General features: G+C 42.8%; 1 protein-coding gene across 3 annotated transcripts in view; it reads right to left on the reverse strand.

Moving 5' to 3' along the window:
- Window positions 1-25,786, reverse strand: part of LOC125463318 (uncharacterized) — an 87,224-nt gene that overhangs the window by 27,598 nt on the left and 33,840 nt on the right. For all 3 annotated transcript variants that reach the window (XM_048554484.2, XM_048554485.2, XM_059654529.1), the window contains 2 exons: window positions 24,431-24,571; window positions 14,489-14,638 (listed from right to left, as the gene is read on the reverse strand). In XM_048554484.2, coding sequence (XP_048410441.1) covers window positions 14,489-14,638; window positions 24,431-24,571 — 291 coding nt within the window. The remainder of the gene's footprint in view (window positions 1-14,488; window positions 14,639-24,430; window positions 24,572-25,786) is intronic.

Genomic DNA, 25,786 nt, shown 5'->3' on the forward strand with positions numbered 1-25,786 from the left:
CCCTGGCAAAGTGTGAGTAATGATGTATCTTTGTTCTGTGTCAGTCTGAGTTTTATAAAATGCCATGCTTGAAGGAAGCATCCCTCGTTTTCCATTAGCCATCCCTTTATGACCTAGGAATCATAGAAGAATTTTGATTCTCCTTATAACAGGCATGGGGAGGGACAGAAAGGGGGTTTTCTTTGGAGAAAATGGTATCAATAAAATCTTGGATGTATTAATGTTTTGAAGATTGGAAGGCATCAAATAGATCCCTACTTGTTCCTTGAAACAAATTGCCAACATGAAAATTATGGGCAGCTATGACCTTGACAGCCACCGGGATGGCACTGCCACTCAGTTCTTGAGCGCAAGTCTTCCTCCAGTAGATTACTTAGTTCACAAATTATAGGGCAGGAGATAGCCTTCTGACAGTCGACAAAAATGACAGTGAGGCATGTAGATTTGGGGTATGATCATTCTCCTGTATCTCCTTTATGGACCTTTGCCTACTGTTTCTCCCTCTGGAAGCTGTACTTTCTGGGCTTGATGATGAAATTGTAATCACTGTTTCCTTTTATGTTGTCTTTGGAATAGCATCAAATCCATAGACTCTAACATTGGCATTCCCTACATGAGATTTGTCAGTAGATAATCTGTGGGAAATGTCAAGAAGGTAACTCCATTCTATTGAAGGAACAACTTCACACTCACATCCATAACAATGAAGCCTCATATCATGTCCTCACAAAGTGTGGTATGGAGGCTTTTCAAAGTCATTGTCGCGACTCCATAAGGACCTCTGAGGTAACAGACCTTCCAATAGTACGTCACACAACTAAAATTTTCATCTTATGGATGAAGTCTGCCAGTTAGCCATCATGATAGTCTCCTCTCCACATCACAAGCCAAGCCTACATACGTTTACATGAGAGAAGCTGGCAGCTAAGAAGCAAATCTTCTAGTGCTTGCTTTAGAATGTGATTATGAAATGGGAACTTTAGGTCCATTTTTCAGTGCCCTGTTTTCATTACACGTGCTTAGCTATCGTGGCAATTAGTGAAGGCAATGTAACGCTCATGCTTGCACAATACTGAGATACAGGCTACTAAACTAGGTGGGATTGAGGTTCACAAGGAAGAGGTATTAGAAATCCTACAGAGGGTGAAGATAGATAAGTCCCCTGGGTCAGATGGGATTTATCCTAGGATCCTCTGGGAAGCCAGGGAGGAGATTGCCGAGCCTTTGGCATTGATCTTTAACTTGTCATTGTCTACAGGAATAGTGCCAGATGACTGGAGGATAGCAAATGTGGTTCCCTTGTTCAAGAAGGGGAGTAGAGACTACCCCGGTAATTATAGACCAGTGAGCCTTACCTCAATTGTTGGTAAAGTGTTGGAAAAGGTTATAAGGGATAGGATTTATAATCATCCAGAAAAGAATAAATTGATTAGGGATAGTCAGCACGGTTTTGTGAAGGGAAGGTCGTGCCTCACAAACCTTATTGAGTTCTTTGAGAAGGTGACCAAACAGGTAGATGAGAGTAAACCGGTTGTTGTGGTGTATATGGATTTCAGCAAGGCGTTCGATAAGTTTCCCCACAGTAGGCTATTGTACAAAATGCAGAGGAATGGAATTGTGGGAGATATAGCAGTATGGATCGGAAATTGGCTTGCTGAAAGAAGACAGAGGGTGGTAGTTGATGGGAGATGTTCATCCTGGAGACCAGTTACTAGTGGTGTACCGCAAGGGTCGGTTTTGGGTCCACTGCTGTTTGTCATTTTTATAAATGACCTGAATGAGGGCATAGAAGGATGGGTTAGCAAATTTGCAGACAACACTAAGATCGGTGGAGTTGTGGATAGTGACAAAGGATGCTGTACGTTGCAGAGAGACATAGATAAGCTACAAAGCTGGGCTGAGAGGTGGCAAATGGAGTTTAATGCAGACAAGTGTGAGGTGATGCGCTTTGGTAGGAGTAACCAAAAGGCAAAGTACTAGGCTAATGGTAAAATTCTTGGTAGTGTAGATGAGCAGAGAGATCTCGGTGTCCATGTACACAGATCCTTGAAAAGTTGCCACCCAGGTTGACAGGGCTGTTAAGAAGGCTTACAGTGTTTTAGCTTTTATTAATAGAGGGATCGAGTTCCGGAACCAAGGGGTTATGCTGCAGCTGTACAAAACTCTGGTGCGGCCGCACTTGGAGTATTGTGTACAGTTCTGGTCACCGCATTAAATGAAGAATGTGGAAGCTTTGGAAAGGATGCAGAGGAGATTTACTAGGATGTTGCCTGGTATGGAGGGAAGGTCTTACGAAGAAAGGCTGAGGGACTTGAGGCTGTTTTCATTAGAGAGAAGAAGGTTGAGAGGTGACTTAATTGAAACATATAAAATAATAGAGGGTTAGATTGGGTGGACAGGGAGAGCCTTTTCCTAGGATGGTGACGGCGAGCACGAGGGGGCATCGCTTTAAATTGAGGGGTGAAAGATATAGGACAGATGTCAGAGGTAGTTTCTTTACTCAGAGAGTAGTAAGGGAATGGAACGCTTTGCCTGCAACGGTAGTAGATTCGCCAACTTTAGGTACATTTAAGTCGTCATTGGATAAGCATATGGATGTATATGGAATATTGTAGGTTAGATGGGCTTCAGATAGGTATGACAGGTTGGCACAACATCGAGGGCCGAAGGGCCTGTACTGTGCTGTAATGTTCTATGTTGTTTGTTCTAAGGCCATATGTTTAAATATGCATTCTTGGACAAAGCTGATAAAGTGTAAACTGAAGTCAAATGGGTGACTTTATTGAAGCAGAGGACGCATGATTGCTGCAATTGCTCCTAGGTGGCCCTCTGATTGCCAAAAGTTGTATACTTTCCACAAAGGTGAAAAAAATTGTGACTTATTCACCCACTTTGCACCAAGTGGCAGCAATTTTGTGCAGTTATGGCTCAGATGATTTTTAATTGAAATAGCAATGTTAAAACTTTATTTCAGCATAAATCACTTGTAAGTTCCAACAGTGATAGACTATTCTGACCCATACTTCATGTTCCCTTTTGTGTACCTGCCCCTGTGGTCCCTAGAACCGCTCAGTTTCCCTATTCATTGAGTCCCTTTAAGTATTAATATCCAAATTTAACCTCAGAGCACTAACTTTGAAAATTTCTATACCATTGGTACAACTATGCCCTCCCAATGTTACCATTACTCTTTCTTTATTCACTCATGGGATGTGGGTGTCATTGGCAGGACCAGCATTTATTACTAATTGACCAGAGGATGTTGCTGTGAGTCTGGAGCCACAAAGCAGGTAAGGATGACGGTGTCCTTCTTTAGAGGACATCAGTGAACCAGGTTCGTTTTTATGGCAATTTACAATGGTTTCATGTTCATCATTAGACTCTGAATTTCAGATTTTTACTGAATTCAAATTCCATGATCTATCACGGTGGGATTCAATTCTGGGTCCCTGGATTAACTGGCTTGCAATAATATCACTAGGCTATTGTCTTTCCTGTTCGAACCACTTCTTCTGGTGCTCCCAGTCTTTTCCTATTCATTATGGAGGTTCCACCCATGATCTACAATTGCCACCTGATCACCAACCCCTCAACAACACAGTAAAATAAAGTCCATCCCTGGCTTGAGTTGCTCCCATTTCCCAAGACTCTTAAGAATGCTCCTTGACCATTACTGACTAAATTGTTTGGCCTATATCCTCGACTGACTTGGCAGAAGCAACCCTGTTTGTAGCCCAGGCTCTGGTCTTTTTTCTCAATAGTACCTGGAGTAGCCTACCCGTAGTCTGCTTACGCAAGATCTATCAGATTGACAGCATCTCAATCCACAGAATGAAAGACGCAGATCATAGGAGAGGGGCCTTACTGACCACGACCAATCCACTGGAATGGAATAGGTTAGGCTTCTTGATTGACAGTAGTATCCCTGTCTGACGCAAACCCGTTTACCAAGTGAGGACCAATCTGCTTCACCTCCATGCATGGCCATTTGCTTGAGGTATTGATTGATTAATTTATTGTCACGTGTACCAAAATAGAGAAAAAAGCTTTGTTTATGAGTGGTACAGGCAGATCACAGCAAGCAAATGATCTACAGATCAAGAAGACTTGGGGGCATACAGGTTACTTCGTGGGTTATATTATTTGAGGCTAGAGTCCATTTAACAATCTGATGGAAAGTAGCTGTGCCTGAAACTGCTCATGCGTGTGTTCAGGCTTCTGTATCTTTTGTCTGATGGAACAGAATATAGGTGGTCATTACTGGGCTGTGATAGGTCTTTGATGATATTGGCTGCCTTTCCGCTGCAGCAAGCTGTGTAGATGGAGTTCATGGATGGAAGGTTGGCTTCCGTGATGGTTTGGGCTGCGCACGCCACCTTCTGTAGTTTAGAACATAGAACAGTACAGCATAGTACAGATCCTTCGGCCCACAATGTTGTTCCCACCTATTATCCTACTCTAAGATCAAACTACCCTGCATACCCCTACATTTTACTATCATCCATGTGCCTATCCAAGAGTCGCTTAAATGTCCCTAATGTATCTGACACCAATACAACCGCTGGCAGCGCATTCCACACATCCAATACTCTGTGTAAAGAAGCTACCTCTGACATCTCCCCTATACCTTCCTCCAATCACCTTAAAATTATGCTCCCTCGTAATAGTCACATTTGCCCTGGGAAAACATCTTTGGCTATCCACTCTATCTATGCATCTCATCATTTGTACACCTCTATCAAGTTACCTCTTATCCTTCTTTGCTCCAATGAAAAAAGTCCTAGCTCCCTCAACCTCTCCTCATAAGACCTGCCCTCCAGTCCAGGCAGCATCCTGGTAAATCTCCTTTGCACCCTCTCTAAAGCTTCCAAATCTTTCCTATAATGGCCAAAACTGAACACAATATTCCAAGTGTTGTCTAACCAGAGTTTTATAGAGCTGCAGCATAACCTCACAGCTCTTAAACTCAATTCCACTGCCAATGAAAGCCAACACATAGGGTTGTAAAGAAGGCACACAATCAACTTGGGTAGCAACTTTGAGGGCCCTATGGACGCGGACCCCAAGATCCTTCTGTTTCTCCACAATGCCAAGGGTCCTTCCACTAACCCTGTATTCTGCATTCAAATTTAATGTTTCAAAATGAATCACTTTACAATGTTCTGGGTTGAATTCCATCTGCCACTTCTTTGTCCAGCTCTGCATACTGTCAATGTCCGGTTGCAAGCTACAACAGCCCTCCGCGTTGTCCACAACTCCATCAACCTTTGTGTCATCAGCAAACTTACTAACCCACCCTTCCATTTCCTCATCAAAATCATTTATAACGATCACAAAGAGCAGAGGTCCCAGAACAGATCCCTGTGGAACACCACTGGTCACTGAGCTTCAGGCTGAACACTTTCCATCTACTACCACTGTGTCTTCCATTGCACAGCCAATTCTGTATCTAGGCAGCCAAATTTCCCTGAATTCTATGCCTCCTTACTTTCTGAGTGAGCTTACCATGGGGAACCTTATCAGATGCCTTGCTAAAATCCATGTACACCACATCCACTGCTCTACCTTCATCAACGTGTTTTGTCCCATCCTTGAAGAATTCAGTAAGGCTTCTGAGGCATGATCTGCCCCTCACTAACCCATGCTGACTACTTCTGCTCAAACTGTGCTTTTCCAGATAATCATAAATACTGTCAGTCAGAATCGTCTCCAATAATTTGCCCACCACAGAAGTAAGGCTGACTGGCCTGTAAATTCTTAGGATTATCCCTATTCTCTTTCTTGAACAAGGGAATATTTTCCACCCTGCAATCATCTGATACTATTCCAGTAGACAGTGAGTACCCAAAGATCATTGCCAAAGGTGCAGCAATCTCTTCCCTTGCTTCCCATAGCAACCTTGGGTGTATCCCATCTGGCTCAGGGGACTTATCTAACCTGATGTTTTTCAAAATTACTAGCACATCCTCCTTCCTAACATCAACCTGTTTGAGCGTATCAGCCTGTTTCCCGCAGTCCTCACAAACGTCAAGGCCCCTCTCACTGGTGAATTCTGAAGCAAAGTATTCATTAAGGACCTCCTCTACATCCTCTGACTCCGCACACAAGTTTCTTCCACTATCCCTGATCGGCCGTACCCTCACTCTGGTCATCCTTTTGTTCCTCACATAAGCATAGAACGCCTTGGGGTTTTCCTTAGTCCTACCCACCAAGGCTTTGTCATACCCCCTTCTATCTCTCCTAAGTCTATTCTTCAATTCCTTCCTGGCTACCTTATGGCCCTCTAAAGTCTTGTCTGATCCTTGCTTCCTCAACCTTAAGCAAGCTTCCTTCTTCCTCTTGCCTAGATGTCCCAAAGGTCTTGACATCCAAGGTTCCTTCACCTTACCATCTGCTCCTTGCCTCAGTGGGATAAACCTATCCAGTACTCGCAGCAAGTGCTCTTTAAACAACATCCACATTTCTGTTGTGTATTTCCCTGGGAACATCTGTTCCCAATTTATGCTCTATAGTTCTTGCCTAATAGCAGTGTAATTCCCCCTCCCCAAATTAAATACTTTCACATACCATCTGCTCCTATTCCTCTCCATGACTATAGTAAAGGTCAAGGAGTTGTGATCACTATCAGTGAAATGCTCTCCCACCAAGAGATCTGACACCTGGCCTGGTTCGTTGCCAAGCACCAAATCCAATACATCCTCCCCTCTAGTTGGCCTATCTACATATTGAGTCAGAAATCCTTCCTGGATACACTTGATTAAATCTGCTTCATCTAAATTATTTGCACTTAGGAGGTTCCAGTCCATAGTAAGGAAGTTGAAGTCACCCATGACAGCAACTCTATTACTTCTGCACCTTTCCAAACTCTGCCTCCCAATCTGATCCTCAGTATCTGTTGCTATTGGGGAGGTCTACAGAAAAATCCCAATAAAGTGACTGCTCCTTTCTTGTTTCTGACTTCCACCCATACTGACTCAATAGACAAAACCCTCCCGACAACCTCTCTTTCTACGGCTGTAATACCATCCCCGATTAGCAATGCTATTCCCTCTCCTGTTTTACCTCTCTCCCTATTTCTTTTGAAATATCTAAACCCCAGAACATGAACAACCATTCCTGTCCCCGTGTTATCCAAGTTTCTTACAGTCCGGGACAGAGCAGTTGCCATACCTGGCCGTTATGCACCTGGACAGTGTGATTTCAATGGTATATCTGTAGAAATTGGCGAGGGACGTTATGTACGTGCCAAATTTCCTGAGCTGCCCAAGGAAGAAGCAGCATTGCTGTGCCTTCTTGTTTGTCGCATTTATGTGGGAAGTGCAGGACAGGTCATCGGTTATCAACAGTACATAAGGTACATGCAAAATATTTAACTGCTGGCGCGTGCTGCAAGTCTAACACTGGAGTGCCATGGTACCCACCCCCTAACTGACAGGCAGACTGACTGCTCAGTGCTCCCCACCAACATAAGCTGTCTGCCTCACCCTCAACACTAAAAAGCAATGCAAGCCAAAGATGCTGGCAGCCTGTAACTGAACACAAAAGATCCTGTGCATTAAGAAATCAATGCAAGCCACACAGAGGCTGGTAGTCTGAAACCTTGCAATAAAGATCTTGTGCACTAAGAAACCAATGTCACTTACATATAGGGTGGTAACTTGTAAATTAGTACTGAGGTCAGTGAGTCCTAAGAAAGCAATGTGAAGTAGAAGCTGGTAGCCTTCAAATAAGCAGTAAAGTGAGTGCTAAGAAGCAAACTGTGAGCCTTAGGATGGACACGTCCATGCGAGTACAACAGCAAGCTGGGTAGGTTCATGAGATATGTGTATTCCCACACATAACATGAACAGCATACAAGAGTATCCCTAAGCTCTAAAGTAAAGTGTTGATGGGCTGAAGTGGTGTCTGAGTTGGTCCAAAAGCAGGCTTGATGATGTGGTTGACAAAATGTGGAGCTGGATGAACACAGCAAGCCAAGCAGCATCTTAGGAGCACAAAAGCTGATGTTTTGGGCCTAGACCCTTCATCAGAAAAGGGGGATGGGGACAGGATTCCGGAATAAATAGGGAGAGAGGGAGGCGGACCGAAGATGGATAGAGGAGAAGATAGGTGGAGAGGAGAGTATGGGTGGGCAAGTAGGGAGAGGATAGGTCAGTCCGGGGAGGATGGACAGTTCAAGGGGGCGGGATGTGGTTAGCAAGTAGGAAATGGAGGTGCAGCTTGAGGTGGGAGGAGGGGATAAGTGAGAGGAAGAACAGGTTAGGGAGGCGGGGACGAGCTGGGCTGGTTTTGGGATGCAGTGGTGAGAGGGAAGATTTACTAACCTCGTCCCACCCCCTTGACCTGTTCGTCCTCCCCGGACTGACCTATCCCCTTCCTACCTGCCCACCCATACTCTCCTCTCTACCTATCTTCTACTCTATCCATCTTCGGTCTGCCTCCCCCTAACTCCCTATTTATTTCAGAATCCTCTCCCCATTCTCTCCCTTTGCGGTGGCACGGTGGCTCAGTGGTTAGCACTGCAGCCTCACAGCGCCAGGGACCTGGGTTCAATTCCAGTCTCAGGTTACTGTCTGTGCGTAGTTTGCGCATTCTCCCAGTGTCTGCATGGGTTTCTTCTGGGTGGTCCAGTTTCCTTCCACAGTCCAAAGATGTGCAGGTTAGGTGGATCGGCCATGTTAAATTGCCCGTAGTGTTCAGGAGTGTGTGGGTTAAAGGGGGATGGGTCTGGGTGGGTTGCTCCAAGGGGCGGTGTGGACTTGTTGGGCCAAAAGGGCCTGTTTCCACACTGTAGGGAATCTGATCTAATCTAACCCCCTTTTCTGATGAAGGGTCTAGGCCCAAAACATCAGCTTTTGTGGTCCTAAGATGCTGCTTGGTCTGCTGTGTTTATCCAGCTCCACACTTTGTTATATCAGATTCTCCAGCATCTGCAGTTCCCATTACCATTGATTATGTGGTTAGGTTGGTGATTTGTCAAAACTGACTTGCATGGATAAGAGTGGAGCAGAATAGTGATAACGAAGAATGGAGGGGAAATTAATCTGACAGACCAGTTGTATGATGGCTGGGACAGGCATCCAGTGAGCTGCAGCCATAAAGGTCCCTTCTCCACATTACGAGTCTGGAATTTGTGCTACCTACTTTCTCGGTGGAGGAGAGGAGAACTGGAAAAGATGTAAAAATAAGGCAAGTTAGAATATTAACCCGCTGCAAACATAAAGATAGTTGTTGCTCAATGGCAAGATTCTGGAATTGCTAATTAAAGGTCAAGGGAAATATGTGGAAATTTTCTCATTGCCAAGAATCAGATTTTTTTTCATTTGCCACCTTATTTTTCCCACCTTTCATGTTATTGCTTATTCAACACCAGAATGGGGACATCCTGAAATGGGAGGGAAAACAGACAGAAATTATTGTACACATTGGCAAAAATGACATAGGTGGGAAGAAGGAAGAGGTCTTGCGAGGGCAATTCAGGGAATTCAGAAGGGAGCTAAAAAGCAGGACTACTAAGGTAGTAATCTCAGGATTACTGCCTGTGCAATGGCCTAGTGAGGCTAGGAACACAGAGAGAGAGTGCAGTTGAACATGTGTCTACAGAGCTGATGTAGAAGGGGGTGCTTTAGATATATGGATCATTGGGATGTCTTCTGGGGAAGATGGGTCCTGTACAAGAAGGATTGGTTGCACCTGAACTACAGGGGGCACCAACATTCTGGGCAGGAGGTTTGCTACAGCTCTTCACGAAGGTTTATATCGGTGTGACATGGCGTGGGAACTGGAACAACAGTGCAGGGACTGGCGTTAAAAGAGAGACCGAGATATGCATAGCAGAGTAAAAACAGGCAGAAGGGAGTCACAGGGCTCAGGGGGACTGGAGGTCTGGACTGTATTTACTTCAGTGCAATAAGTACAGCAGGTAACACAGATGAACTAGGAGCATGGATTACTTCATGGAATTATGAAATTATTGCCATTGCGGAGACATGGTTAGAGGAGGGAAAGGATTGGCAGCTTAACATTCCAGGATATTATTGTTTTACATGGGACAGAAAGGGAAACTAAAGGGGTGGGGGAGTTGCATTGCTGACTATGGATCACATCGCAGTTATGTTGACCCATAGGAAGGATCTTTGAGTGGGAAATTATGGGTGGAGCTCAGGAATAGGAGGGGTGAAATCACCATGTTACGAGTTTTCTGTAGACCTCCCAACATCCCACAGGAGAGAGAGCAGCAGATATGCAATCAGGTCCTGGAAAGGTGTGAAAAAAGCAGGGTAATTGTGGTGGGTGACTTCAACTTTCCTCTTACTGACTGGGATTCCAATAGAGCCAGGGGGTCAGATGGAGAGCAATTTGTTAGATGTGTCCAGCTTTTGAAACAGTATGTTGACAATTCAACCAGAGAGAAGGCCATACCAGACTTGGTATTAGGAAATGAGCCAGGACAGGTGATCAATGTTTCAGTAGAAGAGCATTTTGGGCTTAGTGACCATAACTTCATAAGATTTCGAGTAGTCATAGACAAGGATAAGAGTGGCCCTCAGGTAAAAGTGCTCAATTAAGCAAGGACCAATTACATCCAAATTAAACAGGAGCTATGGAAGGTGGATTGACAGCAGTTATTTAAGGGTAAATATACGTCTGGCATGAAGGAAGCTTTTAAAGACTAATTGATTAAAGGACATGCATGTCCTACAAAAGGATGGGAATGGCAGAATTCAGGAATCATGATGACAAGGGAAATTATAAGCTTTGTCAAACAGAAAAAGGAAGCATACGATAGATCCAGGCAACTACAAACTAACGAAGCCCTTGAGGAGTATAGAGAAATTAGGAAGGAACTCAAACACAGAATTAGGAAGGATAAAAGGGGCCATGAAATGTCTTCAGCAAAATGGGTCAAGGAGAATCCCAAGGATTTTTACGTATATATTAGAAGAAACAGGGTAGCAAGGGAAAGAATAGGCCCACTCAAGGAGAAAAGAGGGAAGTTATGTGTGGGAAAGATCCTTAACGAGCACTTTGTATCCGTATTCACCAAGGAGAAGGGCATGACTTATGTTGAGATTAGGCATGAGTATGTGAATATTCTAGGGGAATGTCAATGTATTGAAGGAGGAAGTTTTGGGAATCCTTAATTGCATTAAGGTAGACAAGTCCCCTGGCTAGGGTGGATCTATTCCTATCTGTACTGTGAGAGGCAAGGCAAGAAATAGCTAGTGCATTAGCAGCGATCTTCACATCCTCTTTGACCACAGGCGAGGTTCCAGAGATTAATCAATTGTTATTCCCTTCCTTAAGTAAGAAAGCAGGATACGCATAAAATTAGGGGCCGGTCAGCCTGATATCTTTGGCAGGGGTGGGGGAGATGTTCTTGGAGAAAATACTGAGAGACAAGATATAAATGCACTTGGAAGAAAACAAACTAGTTAGCACGGTTTTGTACAAGGAAGGTCATGTTTCACCAACCTGATTGAATTCTTTGAGAAGGTAACAAAGATAATTGTTGAGGGAAGGGCTGTGGATATAGTTTATATGGACTTTATTAAGGCATTTGACAGAATCCCACATGGCAGATTGGTACAAAAACTAAAATCACATGGGATTTGGGGTCACCCAGCTAGATGGTTACAAAACTGGCATGGTCATAGAAGTTAGAGGGCAGGGGTAGAAGGGTGTTTTTCAGAATGGAGACTGGTAACTAGTAGTGTTCCACAGGGATCAGTCTTAGGTCCTCTGTTATTTGTAGTATATATAAGCAATCTGGACGAAAATGTGGTAGTCTGATTAGTAAGTTTGCAGAAGACATGAAGATTGGTGGAGTTGCTGATTGTGGCAATGATTGTAAAAGCACATAACAGAATATAGATAAGTTGAAAACTTAAGCACAGAAATGACAGATGAAGTTCAATCCAGACAAATGCAAGGTCATCCATTTTGGAAGATCAAATTCTGATGTGAATTATACTGTAAAGGCAGAACCTTTAAGAACATTAACATACAGATGGATCTGGGCATGCAGGTTCACAGTTCCTTCAAAGTGGCAACGCAGGTAGCCAAAGTGATTAAGAAGGCAATGGCATGCTTGCCTTCATTGGCTGGGACATGGACTATAAGAGTTGGTAAACCATGCTGCAGCTATGGAAAACCCTTGTCAGGCTCATTTGGAGTATTGTGTGCAGTTTTGGTCACCACACTGCCAGAAGGACAAGGAAGCTTTGGAGAGAGAACAGAGAAGGTTCACCAGGATGCTGCCCGGTCTCGAGGACATTGCCTATGAGGAAAGGTTAAAAAGACTGGGATTGTTCTCACTGGAAAGAAGGTGGCTGAAAGGGGACCTGATGGAGGTATACAAAGTTATGAAAGACATAGATAGAGTGGATAGTCATAGGGTTTTTACCAGGGTTGAAGTTTCAATTACAAGGGGGCAGAGGTTTAACGTAAGAGGGGGAAAGTTTAAGGGAGGTGTGCAAGGTAAGTTTTTCATGCAGAGAATAGTAGGAGCCTGGAATGCACTGCCAGAAGAGGTGGTGGAAGCAGGCATGTTGGTGACATTTAAGAGGCATCAGGATGGATACATGAACAGGGAGGGAATAGAGGGATACAGCCTGAATCAGGGCAGGTTTGTTTTTTAGTTAAGTTAGCGCATGATGATCGGCACAGGCTCGGAGGCTGTACTTCTTTTTTGCTCTTTTGTTCTTCTTCCTTGAGAAGCAGTTCAGAGAAAGTTCACTCACCAGGGATAAAGGGCTTAAGAAGAGATTGGCCTCCACAGGCTAGGCCTATACCTACTGGGGTTTAAAAATGAAAATTGATCTTATTGAAACATACAAGATCTTGAGGGGGCTGGATAATGTGGATACAGAAGGAAGTTTCCTCTTGTGGGGACACTAAAGCTAGGGAATAAAATCTAAGAATAAGTGGTCTCTTTTAAAATTGAGACAAGAAAATTTTATTTGTCTCATAGGGCCAAGAGAATGTGGAATTTTCTTTCCCAGCAGTTAGTAGGGGCTAGATCAATAAACATTCAAAGCTTAGCGAGATAAATTTTTGGTGAACAAAAGAGTCAAAACTTTTGGGGTGTAGACAAGAAAGTAGAGCTAAGGCTTCAACCAGATCAGTCATGATCCTATTGAATATTGCAGCAAACTCAAAGGGATAAATGGTATACTCTTGTTCTTAACTTCCAATGGTAGCTTCCTTTGAGTGCAATAGGGCCAGGGCTGCTCTGCTGTTGGTGGAATCACTGCAGAGGAAACTTAATTACTTACAGTGGCTGCCCAACTCCATTTAGCAAGAAACCAATGCACATCCTGTTCCACTGCTGAGAAAAATTCCCAACTGTGAGCATGTGTCAGGGAACTATCCCAACCTAGCTCTCCAGTATTTTTCTGGCCTTTTCATTGCAAATCATGCCCTATATGTCAGTGGATTCTCATGCAAGGTCACTGTCCTCAGTGACTGTAGTTGCATGTATACTTCCTGTGGAAGTCACCACGTAGTAACAGAAGGCAGGACATGTCCTTCCCTAAACCAACAGCGCTAATGTCAGTTCTACTCATCATATCTATAGACATCAACTAAGTGAGATTAGATCGGAATCCGAATTCTTAGAATCCCTACAGTGTGGAAACAGGCCCTTCGGCCCAACAAGTCCAGGCTGGTATGAACTAGCTATGCCCTCGTTTAGCCCATTTAGCTTGACAGAGTGCATTTATAACAAACTAGAATTAGAATTAGAATATCCTTTATTGTCAAAGTACTCAAGTACTGAAGTACGGGAGTATAGTGTAAAGTTTGCAATGTTATTCCATGTGGCACCATCTTAGATACAAAATACCTAGGTACAGAACTTTGATACAAAGGACTACTTTGAGCATGTACTAGTGGTACCTAATTCTGTGTTGGTTAAAGATTATTTACTATAGTTACCAGTTCGCTGAGAAAAAAAAGTCACAATCAGGAGATAAGTATCAAGCATGCAAGAGTAGCCAATTTGTGATTTAAAGCTTTCAGGAATTTTCCAGCACCAGCCACTGAATTTTATCCAGGGACAGGAATCCTGGCTGCTTCTTTCATCTTACACTAAATGAACTGAGATCAATTGAAATGTCCATACTTTGAGACTGTGGCATATGCCAAATAGTTGTAACATCAATAACAGAAAGGCAACAACCTAGATGTGCTCAGTTAGCAATATACGCTCATGATAATTAGTCATTTTCTCAGCATATCCATGTGAACAAAACAAGGTTTCGAAACTCTTGATCCATTAAGTAAAACAACTGAATGGTCTAATATCTATTTTCTATCCTAAATATGACTACTAAATAAATAATTACAGCAGCGTGAAACAACAGATATAATGTCATTCTGAAGAGGCTAAATAGGGGTGATGGCAGAGTGAAACAAACAAGATACATCAAAATTTATGCCTGAAGACCTGATCCAAAGTACCTTTATCTTTGCTATGATATCTTACCTTTACTCCGGCCTTTCTTCTTTTTCTGTTCCTCCCTGCTGTCTCTTCTGCCTTCATCATTCTTCTTCTGATTGTCATTATTATTAACTCCTTCATAAATGGAGAATATTGGCTGTGTCTCACTGGATGAATCACTCCATCCAGAATAGCCTACAATTAGAAAGGATTCATTTTTTTAATGGTTCTGTGCTAAGGAAAGGCAAACAACAATTTGTATTTACATAGGACATTTAAAGCATCCCAAAGTACTTCACAGATGCCATTTCTTTGCAGACAAGTCAACACTGCCTGCTCAAAGATAAAGAGACAAAGAGACATTCTTAAAAATTAAGAAATTTGGTTTGGAAGTTGCGCATTTTCCCAATCATATATAGGTTGATAACTGTTTTACAAAGCTCACTAATAATTTATTTAATCTCTCACAGATCTATGCTCCTCACAGAACTATATTACTGCATCAGACTATGGTTTACAAAACAGTTTAAGAAACCTACTAGCTATCCATTGTGCATTCTGTCTTAACAAACAGAGGGTTATATTTACCAGTCTAAAATAACTCATTTGAAATATGTGAATTAAGGTGTCAACATCCTCAAATCAGTTCAAATATATTTTTGCTAATGCACCATTTTGCTAATTTATCTCTTCCCATAGTACGACAATGAGTTAATTGATGCCTTTTAGGGAAGGCAACCAAGCCAGTCTATCCGACATGTGATTCTAATTTTGTGTCCTATACTCTACACATAATTCCTGACTCCATCTGGGCAGCTAGGTAAGGGGAATAAATATTGACAAAAATAATTTAATCCTTATTATATAATGTATTTTTTGCCAGAATTTAATGTCATAAAGCAATGGATTCAAATTGCACAAACAAAGAAGATGGCAAATAAGTTCAGAAAGGAGTAATACTTCCAATTGTTTGCTTTTCAGTGACCAGTTAGTGGAAGCATTTGGTACTGTTAGTTCTTAAATAACGCTGGTGAATTTCCCTTAAATGATTTCATGTTTAACATTAGATATTACCAGGAGCGATATTTGTCATTACGCAAATTTCAAAATTGCAGGGAACGATCTTAACAAACATACAAAAATGCCAACATAAGTAACATGTAACATTTACAATAACAAGGCTTCAATGTCATTTTTAAATGAAATTGGTTACAATCTAGGCCGTCCTCTCAATGTTTTAAAGTCAGAATTTTCATCCTTGGTTTCAAATCAGTTTATAGTGCATTTGCCCCATTAGTGATGAGGAACCCACTTTCTGCTCCATTATTCCATGCTTTCTTCATTCAACCATTATTAGTTATACTTGTTCAACCCCCTGCAAGTTTCTCACCAGCTTCTTTCCATTTGTCCACTGGATCTGTGCCATCTCTTCAAAGAGCAAAATTGTCAGTCCCACCCCATGGCTCTTCACCAGATTCCTGCAAAAGATTTTCTTTCATTTCATCCAATTCTCTTTTTAAGGCTAGCACTCTGTTTGTACCCACTATTGCGTGCATTCTGAATCCTAGCCACATTGTGGAAAAATAATTTTTTCTCTAATTACCTCTGGTGCTCTGACAATCAACACCCTTAAAATATGTGCACTGGTCATCCAGACTCCTGTCACCAGAAATAGTTTCTCTTAATTTACTTCACCTCAACCTTTCATGATTCTAAATGTCCATTAAATCTCCTCTCCATCTTCTCTGCTGTAAGTAGGGGGTAACCTTAGAAAATAGCCGCAGCTCCTCCAGTTTAGCCATGTAATCACTCCTCCCTGGAATAATTCTCCTACTGCCAGCATTTAGCTTGTGGAAAGAGAGCCACACCACGTGACCAGCCCAAAAGATTCTCTTGATGGGTTAGTGATGGACAAGGGGTTCCATCCTAATGGGTCCAAGGCCCTAGTCTTTCCCCACAATATTCAACCTCCCAGGTGCCCTCACTCCACAGTCTCTCAAATCCTAGACACCATCACCCCACATTCTTAATGACCATTACTCCGCTTCCTTGCTACCTTCAAACACCTATAAAGTTCCAATCCATTGCAGTTCACTCCTCATCATCTGAGTACAGTGCATTTGTAGCCACCAATTCATCAAGCACAATCAGTGCATCTAGAGTTGAAGGTCTCTGATCAGTTAGCAGTTCTTGGAGCGGAAGATCTTCCTGTTCCTAGGGAGCAGAAGTCCTACCTCCAACCAATTGTTGGTAAATGACTGCAGGGCAGCTGTTCTTCCCCTGGACAGGCTACTGCCAGCCTAGCTTTTTACATTAAAGTCAGTAAGGGGCCTCTGTGTTTGTATAAATTACCCCAGGATGTTAGTCTGTGCCAAGGTCTCCGTAAACCACAAGCATTGCCTACATCTATCCTGTTAAAAGAATAAATGGGAGTCAGAATATGCAAATTACTGAGCTACAAAATAGTCAGTATGAACAAATACTGCTTTCCATTTAGTAGCTTTCAATTTCTTTTTATATATTTGTTCTTGGGATGTGGCCATCACCGGCTGTGCAAGCATTTATTGCCGATCCCTAGTTGCCACTGAGAAGGTGATTGTAAGCTACCTTCTTGAGCCACTGCAGTCCATTTACTATAGGTGGATCCACAATTCCAATTTTGCCGGGGGAGGAGGAGAAGATATAGGGATGGGGAGGGAGTTCCAGGATTTTGACCAAGCAATGTTGAAGGAATGGCAATATATTTCCAAATTAGGATGGTGGACGGCTTGAAGGAAAACTTGAAAGTGGTGGTTTTCCCATCTTTCTGCTACCCTTGTCCTTCTAGAATGCAGTATTCAAGGGTTTGGAAGATGTTATCTCAGAAGCCTGAGTAAATTTCTGCATTACATCTTGCAGATGGTATACAATGGTGCTTCTGCGCATTAGTGGTACAGGGACTGAATGTGGGACACATACAAATCAAGCAGCTGCTTTATCGTGGATGGTGTCAACAGTAAAGGTTAGAGTCTCCATATTTGGAGATGGTCAGTTGCTGGCATTTGTGTGGCATAAATGCCACTTGTCACATGTCAGCCCAAACCTGGATACTGTCCAGGCCTTGCTACATTTGGCCATGCACTGATTCAGTATTTGAGGTGTTGCGAATGGTTCTGCACATTGCCTCACAATCAATGAACATCCCTGCCTCTATCCTTATGATGGAGGGAAAGTTATTGATGAAACAACTGAAGCTGGTTGGGCCTATGACACCATGGTAGGACACCAATTCCAACAAACAATGCGAAAAAAGTTTTCAAAAATATTGTTCTAATTTGGGATTAAATGGACTGAATTTGCTAGACCTGCAGAGATAAAACAGGGATCAAAATCAAAAGTACAAGTACCTGATCATCTACCTTATACATTCCATCCTTTGAACACTATTGCTGGAACAGGGTGATAATAGCAAACTGCCCACCCAGGAGCTGCAGGTAGTCAACTGGTTCCATTATTAGGAAAGACTTCAGCATCATTGAAATTTTCCTGTCAGCAGGCAAGTATCTTGCCAAGGCTAGGGCTCATCATTTAACTGGAGTCCATTCAGGCCTCCTTGCCATCAACTCCATAAAAAAAAACCAGAATGCTTTAGGTATAGCCACACAGGATATCCTCATTCACGCTCAGTATCTGAGGATGTGCATTGAGGGATTATTGAATTTTATGATGCTGCAGTGCATCCCCATTTGAGGTACCCTCGCAGTCTTCTGCATATCTTAACAGTTGCTATTTCTCTCAGTTGAGCTGCTAGCCAGACATCCTCCTTCCAGGTCTGCTAATTGAATACTGCTCCTGCAGGGCAGCTTCATAATTGGCTGTTTCTGGGTAAATTGCAACCAGCATCCTCCCACGGTCTCTTCCTGTTTTCTGTCTGGAAGTAACACGGTTAAGTATTAAAACCCTACTGGAAACATTCAGTTCAATGTGCTTGTGTGGAGCTTGATTTTGCTTGTAGAGAAAATATAGCTCAGGATAAACTGCCATGTAATGTTTTTTAAAATTTTAAGCACTTCTGCATTCATGCTACCCTGCGAGGCATCTATTAAAAGATACATGGAAAGGAGACACTGCAAATAGATAAGGCAATGATAACCCATTTGCAGTTTGCAAAGCACGATATATATTTTAACCTCAAGGCAAGGACGTTTGATAATTTTAGACTATGTGCATAACAACCTGTGGATTTAATATTCTCTCAGGTTTTAATCACATTGTTTGACTTAGCCTTAGACTCCCTACAGTATGGAAACAAGCCAATTTGGCCCAACAAGTCCACACCGACTTTCACAGCATCCCACTCAGACCCATCCGCTATAACGCAACTAATCTACACATCCCTGAACACTACTGGTAATTTAGCATGACCAATCCATCCAGCCTGCACATCTTTGGACAGTGAGAGGAAACCGGATCACCAGTAGGAAACCCACACAGACACAGGGAGAATGTGCTAACTCCACACAGACAGTTGCCCGAGTGAGGAATTCAACCCAGGCTCCTGGTGCTGTGAGGCAGCAGTGCTAACCATTCCCTATATTAAATAGAAACACATCAGTGAAATCGCCCTTAGTTCATTGTTCCACATGGCCTCTTCTATAACTGTTCCAGACAACTTCATTTTCATTTTTTCTGACATTTTAAGATGAAGAAGTGTGCTGCTTAATCCAAGTAGCTGTACCAGAAATTAACAACACTTGAACTGGTGAAAAGGCAAATGCTCAGAATTTATTTAAATTGTATGAGATAGAGTCATACAACATGGAAACAGACCCCTCAGTCCGACCAGTTCATGCTGACCATATTCCCAAACTAAACTAGTCCCACCTGCCTGCACTTGGCCCATATCCCTCCAAACCTTTCCTATTCATGAACTCAATCAAATGGCTTTTAAATGTTATAACTGTACCTGCCACCACCATTTTCTCTGGCAGTTCATTCCACACATCTGTAAAAATGTTGTACTCAATGTGCTTTTTAAACCTTTATCATCTCACCTTAAAATATGCCCACTAGTTTTGAACTCCCCCACGCTAGGGAGAAAACTCTTGTTATTCACCTTATCTATGCCTCTCATGATTTTATAAACCACAATAAGGTCAGCCCTCAACCTGCTATGTTGCAGTGAAAGAAGTCCCAGTCTTTCCAGTTTATTTTCATAGCTCAAGCCTCCATTCTTGGCAACATCCTAATAAACCTTTTCTGAACCCTCTCAAGTTTGATAATATTCTTCCTATGACAGAGTAACCAGAACTGCACACAGTACTCCAGAAGAGGCCTAACCAATATCCTGTACGACACCAATACAACATCCCAACTTCTGTACTCAAAGGTCTCAGCAATGAAGGCAAGCATGCTAAACGACCTCTTAACCACCTGTCTCCGTGTGACGCAGATTTCAAAGAATTATGTACCTGAACCCCTAGGCCTCTCTGTTCTACAACACTGCCTAGAGACCTACCATTAATTGTATAAGTTCTGTCGTTGTTTGTATTACCAAAATGCAATGCCTCACATTTATCCAAATTAAACTCCATCTTCAATTCCTCAGCCCATTGATTGAATTGGTCAAGATTTCTTGGGATAGCCTTCTTCACTGTTCATTGTAGCACCAATTTTGGTGTCATCTGCAAACTCATTAACCATGCCTCCTATATTCTATCCTATATTCCACACTTCAGTCCTCTGATACTTCACCTATGTTTATGGATGATACAAATATTTCTGCTAGTGGCCTCGCAATTTCCTTCCTAACTTTCCACAATGTCCTAGAATACTATTGATTGGGTCATGGAGGTTTAGCTGGCTTCATGTTTTCTAAGACCTCCAGCACTTTCTCTTCAGTAATATGAGCTTTTTCAAAACATCAACATTTATTTCCCTGAGTTGTTTAGTCTCCATTTCTGTCTCAATAGTCAAAATGATGAGAAATATTCATTTAATATCTCTCCCATTTCTCTAGTTGCTCTTGTGCTCTTAATGTATTTGTAGAATCTTTTTGGATTATCTTTAACCTTATCTGTCAAGGCCATTTCATATACCCTCTTTGCCTTCCTGATCTCCTTCTTAACAATACCCCTACACACTTTATACTTTTCAAGAAATTCAGTTGATCCCAGTTGTCTATGTCTAATACGTAATTCTTTGATATTTTTGACTAGAACTTCAATTTCTTTATTCATTCATTGTTCCCTAATCATACCAGCCTTGCATTTCACTCTAACAGGAACACAATGCACTGAACTCTCGTTATCTTTTGAAGACCTCCCATTTGTTAGTTGTTCCTTTATCTGCACACAGTCCATTGCAATCAACTTTTGAAAGTTCTTGTTTCATGCTCTTAAAATTTGCCTTACTCCAATTAAGAACTTTTATGGAAGGTCTATCCTGTTCCATAATTATGTTAAAACTAATAGAATTATGTTCACTCGTCCCAAAGTCTGTCACTTGTCCTGCCTTATTTCCCAAAAGAAGATCAAGTTTTGATCCTTCTCTAGTAGGAGATATATATGTATTGATAAAGAAAATTTTCTTCAACACATTTAACAAATTCTTCACCATCCAAACACTATGGCAGTCCCAATCAATGTTTGGAAAATTAAAATCTCTTACCATTACAACCTTATTAATCTTACAAAAATTTGAGATCTCTGAACATATTTGCTTCTCAATTTCCCTCTGACTATTGGGCTTGGGGTGCTATAGTACAATACCATCAAGGTGATCATCCCTTACTTATGTCTAATTTCAAATCATATATTTTCACTAAATGATACCTCAGAAATATCTTCTCTCATTACAGTAGTAATATTTTCCTTAAACAAAAATGCCACTCCTACTCCTGTTCTGCCTCTCCTTCTAACCTTACTATAAAACCTAAAACCCAGAACATTGAGCTGCCAGTACTATCCTTCCCTCAGCTAACATAAAGATATCTCATTAAGGTTTTGGTTATTGTGATATTATTCCTGTACCTTTTTCTTTTACAGTCAAGTTCCAAGTGTATACTAATAACTTTAACTTCAACCTTACCATGATTGCCCAACCTGTCCACTACCTCTGTGTAGTCACACTGCTTGAGGGACATCCATTCCTGAAGCAGTTTAAACTTACTGAACTAAACATTAGGAAGACAAAGTCACTGTCTTCAGCATTTTACACAAAATCCACACTCTCCCTGACGATTCTCCTAGAGTGAACCAGATCATTCCCAATCTGTATTTCCTATCAACACCAATCTGAGCTCGGAGGCAAAATGTTCAGTATAGTGATGAGCTCAAAAAAAAAATCACAACACAAATTAAGCGTCAAGAAGAAGAAAGAAAGTGAGCCAAATGTCATTTCACAAATCATTGCCCTTTATATAGAAAAAGAACTTTACCAGGAAAAGCAGGAAGTAAATGATGTAACAAATCTCAAAGCAAACCACAGATTTTCACAGAAGGATAGAGAAGAGGTGAAGGAGTAATGAGAAGATTTGAGATGAATCAAAATCCAGATTTTTGAGATTTTCCAATGCTTAGTCTTTTGGGGATTGTTAACTCAGTTGGTTAGATGACTAGAGTGTACCGCAGAACAATGATGTGAAGGTGAAGGTGTTGGACCGGGGTGGGCAAGCTCAGTAATCACACAACACCAGGTTATAGTCCAACAGGTTTATTTGAAAAAAACACAAGTTTTTGGAGATAATAAAATGTGAGGCTGGATGAACACAGCAGGCCAAGCAGCATCTCAGGAGCACAAAAGCTGACGTTTCGGGCCTAGACCCTTCATCAGAGAGGGGGATGGGGGGAGGGAACTGGAATACGATCCGACCCCACCACCCAAGACATTTTTCCATCCCCTCCCCCGTCTGCTTTCCGGAGAGACCACTCTCTCCGTGACTCCCTTGTTCGCTCCACACTGCCCTCCAACCCCACCACACCCGGCACCTTCCCCTGCAACCGCAGGAAATGCTACACTTGTCCCCACACCTCCTCCCTCACCCCCATCCCAGGCCCCAAGATGACATTCCACATCAAGCAGAGGTTCACCTGCACATCTGCCAATGTGGTATACTGCATCCACTGTACCCGGTGCGGCTTCCTCTACATTGGGGAAACCAAGCGGAGGCTTGGGGACCGCTTTGCAGAACACCTCCGCTCAGTTCGCAAAAAACAACTGCACCTCCCAGTCGCAAACCATTTCCACTCCCCCTCCCATTCTCTAGATGACATGTCCATCATGGGCCTCCTGCACTGCCAGAATGATGCCACCCGAAGGTTGCAGGAACAGCAACTCATATTCCGCCTGGGAACCCTGCAGCCATATGGTATCAATGTGGACTTCACCAGTTTCAAAATCTCCCCTTCCCCCACTGCATCCCTCAACCAGCCCAGTTCGTCCCCTCCCTCCACTGCACCACACAACCAGCCCAGCTCTTCCCCCTCACCCACTGCATCCCAAAACCAGTCCAACCTGTCTCTGCCTCCCTAACCGGTTCTTCCTCTCACCCATCCCTTCCTCCCACCCCAAGCCGCACCCCCATCTACCTACTAACCTCATCCCACCTCCTTGACCTGTCCGTCTTCCCTGGACTGACCTATCCCCTCCCTACCTCCCCACCTACACTCTCTCCACCTATCTTCTTTACTCTCCATCTTCGGTCCGCCTCCCCCTCTCTCCCTATTCATTCCAGTTCCCTCCCCCCATCCCCCTCTCTGATGAAGGGTCTAGGCCCGAAACGTCAGCTTTTGTGCTCCTGAGATGCTGCTTGGCCTGCTGTGTTCATCCAGCCTCACATTTTATTATCTTGGAATCTCCAGCATCTGCAGTTCCCATTATCTCTGATACAAGTTTTTGGAGCCTTAGTCCTTTTTAAGGTGTTAGGAGAGAGATAGAATCAGACACAGAATTTATAAATAAAAGAGCAAAGGGTCACACAGACACACACAAATCTATGGGGTAAATTTGTTTTATATTTGCAGATACATTCTAGTTTGTTCAAAAAGCACACAATTTATAGATAGTCAGTCAATGTGGTGTTTCATAAATTCCTACTTTATAAATAAAACGAGTCTGACCCCAAAACAAAACATAAACAGACAGAAAGGCTTCATACCTAACATGCACTGTCTGACCTCAAGTGTCATCTCTTCTTTACACAATTAAAACATTTAGTTCTCTCTGGACGGTGACTTAAGGAAGTTGGGGATTTACATTTTCAAATTAATAAATTAAAACTGGCTAACTGATTCAAGATTTAACAGCATCTCACGTTTGTTTAATACATCCTAATCAGTGCTGTGGCCCTTTATCTTTTACTTATGAATTCTGTGTATGATATTATCTCTCTCACTAACACCTGAAGAAGGAGTGAGGTTCCAAAAGCTTGTGTTTTCAAATAAACCTGTTGGACTATAACCTGGTGTTGTGTGATTTATGACCTTGTGTAGAACAATGCCAAAAGTGCGGATTCATCACTGTAGCAGCTCCAGTAGATCTTGGGGGCTTTTCCACTTGCTTTATCCCTGTTTGATGCAGGAATGATGTCCCTCAAGCTATATAATCAATTATCTCTTTCCAATTAAGATCCCATGGTCATTTGTGAACTATGCCAACTTAGCAACTTATCCAAACAGTCTTGAGGTCAGTTAACACAGTTTGTGAGATCGCTAATGGGTAATTCAATGAAATGACAACAAATTGGATTTTCCTTTCAAACTGACGTAGACTTGGGATTTGCCTCCTTCCAGTGCTCTAAGAGTGGAAGGCAACGGCAAGCCAGCACTGACAAAAACTCCAAGAAAAAGACTCAAGATGAAGCATCAGCAGACTGCGACCAAAGGACCTGCCTTTGGACACAGCACGGACATCATAGTATGTACATACAAACAGTTACATGTTCCCTTTGACTAAGCAGCACCTACAGGAAGAGTTTGAAGCTGCCTGACTTTGCCACATTGTACTTACTTGGGTGAGTCACTTGATTCAATAGTGCAGTCTTTTTGTTGGAGGTTGAAAATTGATAAGGAACCTGCAAACTTACATCATAACGATTCTTCACCTTAGATTTACTGGCTAATGACAGATGTTTGTCTGGGGGTTCTGCATCTGGACAAGTGAAAATAATTAATCAGTTTACAATTATGAATAAACACAATAGTGCATACATTTTTTTTTCTAATGAGCAAACTTGAATTAACATAATGTAGAGCTGGATGAACACAGCAGGCCAAGCAGCATCAGAGGAGCAGGAAAGCTGACGTTTTGGGTCGAGACCCTTCTTCAGAAATGGGGGAGCAAAAGAGGATTCTGAAATAAATAGGAAGAGACGGGGAGATGGAGAGAAGATGGATAGAGGAAAAGATAGGTGGAGAGGAGACAGACAGGTCAGAGAGGCGGGGTTGGAGCCAGTAAAGGTGAATGTAGGTTGGGAATTAGGAAAGGGATAGGTCAGTTCAGGGAGGACGGACAGGTCAAGGAGGCGGGATGAGGTTAGTCGGTAGGAGATGGGGGTGGGCTTGAGGTGGGAGGAATGTTTAGGGAGATGGGGACGAGTTGGGCTGATTTTGGGATGTGGTCGGGTGAGGGGAGATTTTGAAACTTATGAAGTTCTGCATGGGCCCAAGCTATGCCTGCCTCTTCGTAGGATATGTGGAACGATCCCTCTTCCAAAGCTACACTGGCCCTATCCCCCACCTCTTCCTGCATTACATCGATGACTGTATCGGCGGCGCCTATGCTCCTAATAGGAGCTCGAACAGTTCATCCCTTCACTAACACCTGCCACCCCACCCTTAAGTTCACCTGGGCCATCTCGGATACCTCTTTCTCCTTCCTGGACCTCTCTGTCTCCATCTTTGGCATCCACCTGGAAACCAATATCCATTTCAAGCCTATCGACTCCCACAACTATCTAGAATACACCTCCTCTCACCCACCTTCCTGCAAAAAGGCCATCCCCTATTCCCAACTCCTTCGCCTCCATGTCATCTGCTCCTAAGATGAGGCATTCCACTCCTGGACATCCCAGATGTCCTTGTTTTTCAAGGACCACAACTTCCTTTCCACAGTGGTCGAAAATGCCCTCGACCGTGTCACTCGCAACTCATACCTCACACCCACTCCCCACAGTAACAACCAAAACAGAATACTCCTTGTCCTCATGTGCCGCCCCTCCAACCTCCGAATCCTCTGACACGTCCGCCATCTGCAATCTGACCCCACTACCAAAGACATTTTTCCATCCCCACACTTATCTGCTTTCCAGAGGGACCACTCTCTCCATGACTCCCTTGTCTGCTCCACTCCCCTCCAGCCCCATCA

This window comes from Stegostoma tigrinum, chromosome 25, assembly GCF_030684315.1.
Source record: "Stegostoma tigrinum isolate sSteTig4 chromosome 25, sSteTig4.hap1, whole genome shotgun sequence".
Lineage (NCBI taxonomy): Eukaryota > Metazoa > Chordata > Chondrichthyes > Orectolobiformes > Stegostomatidae > Stegostoma > Stegostoma tigrinum.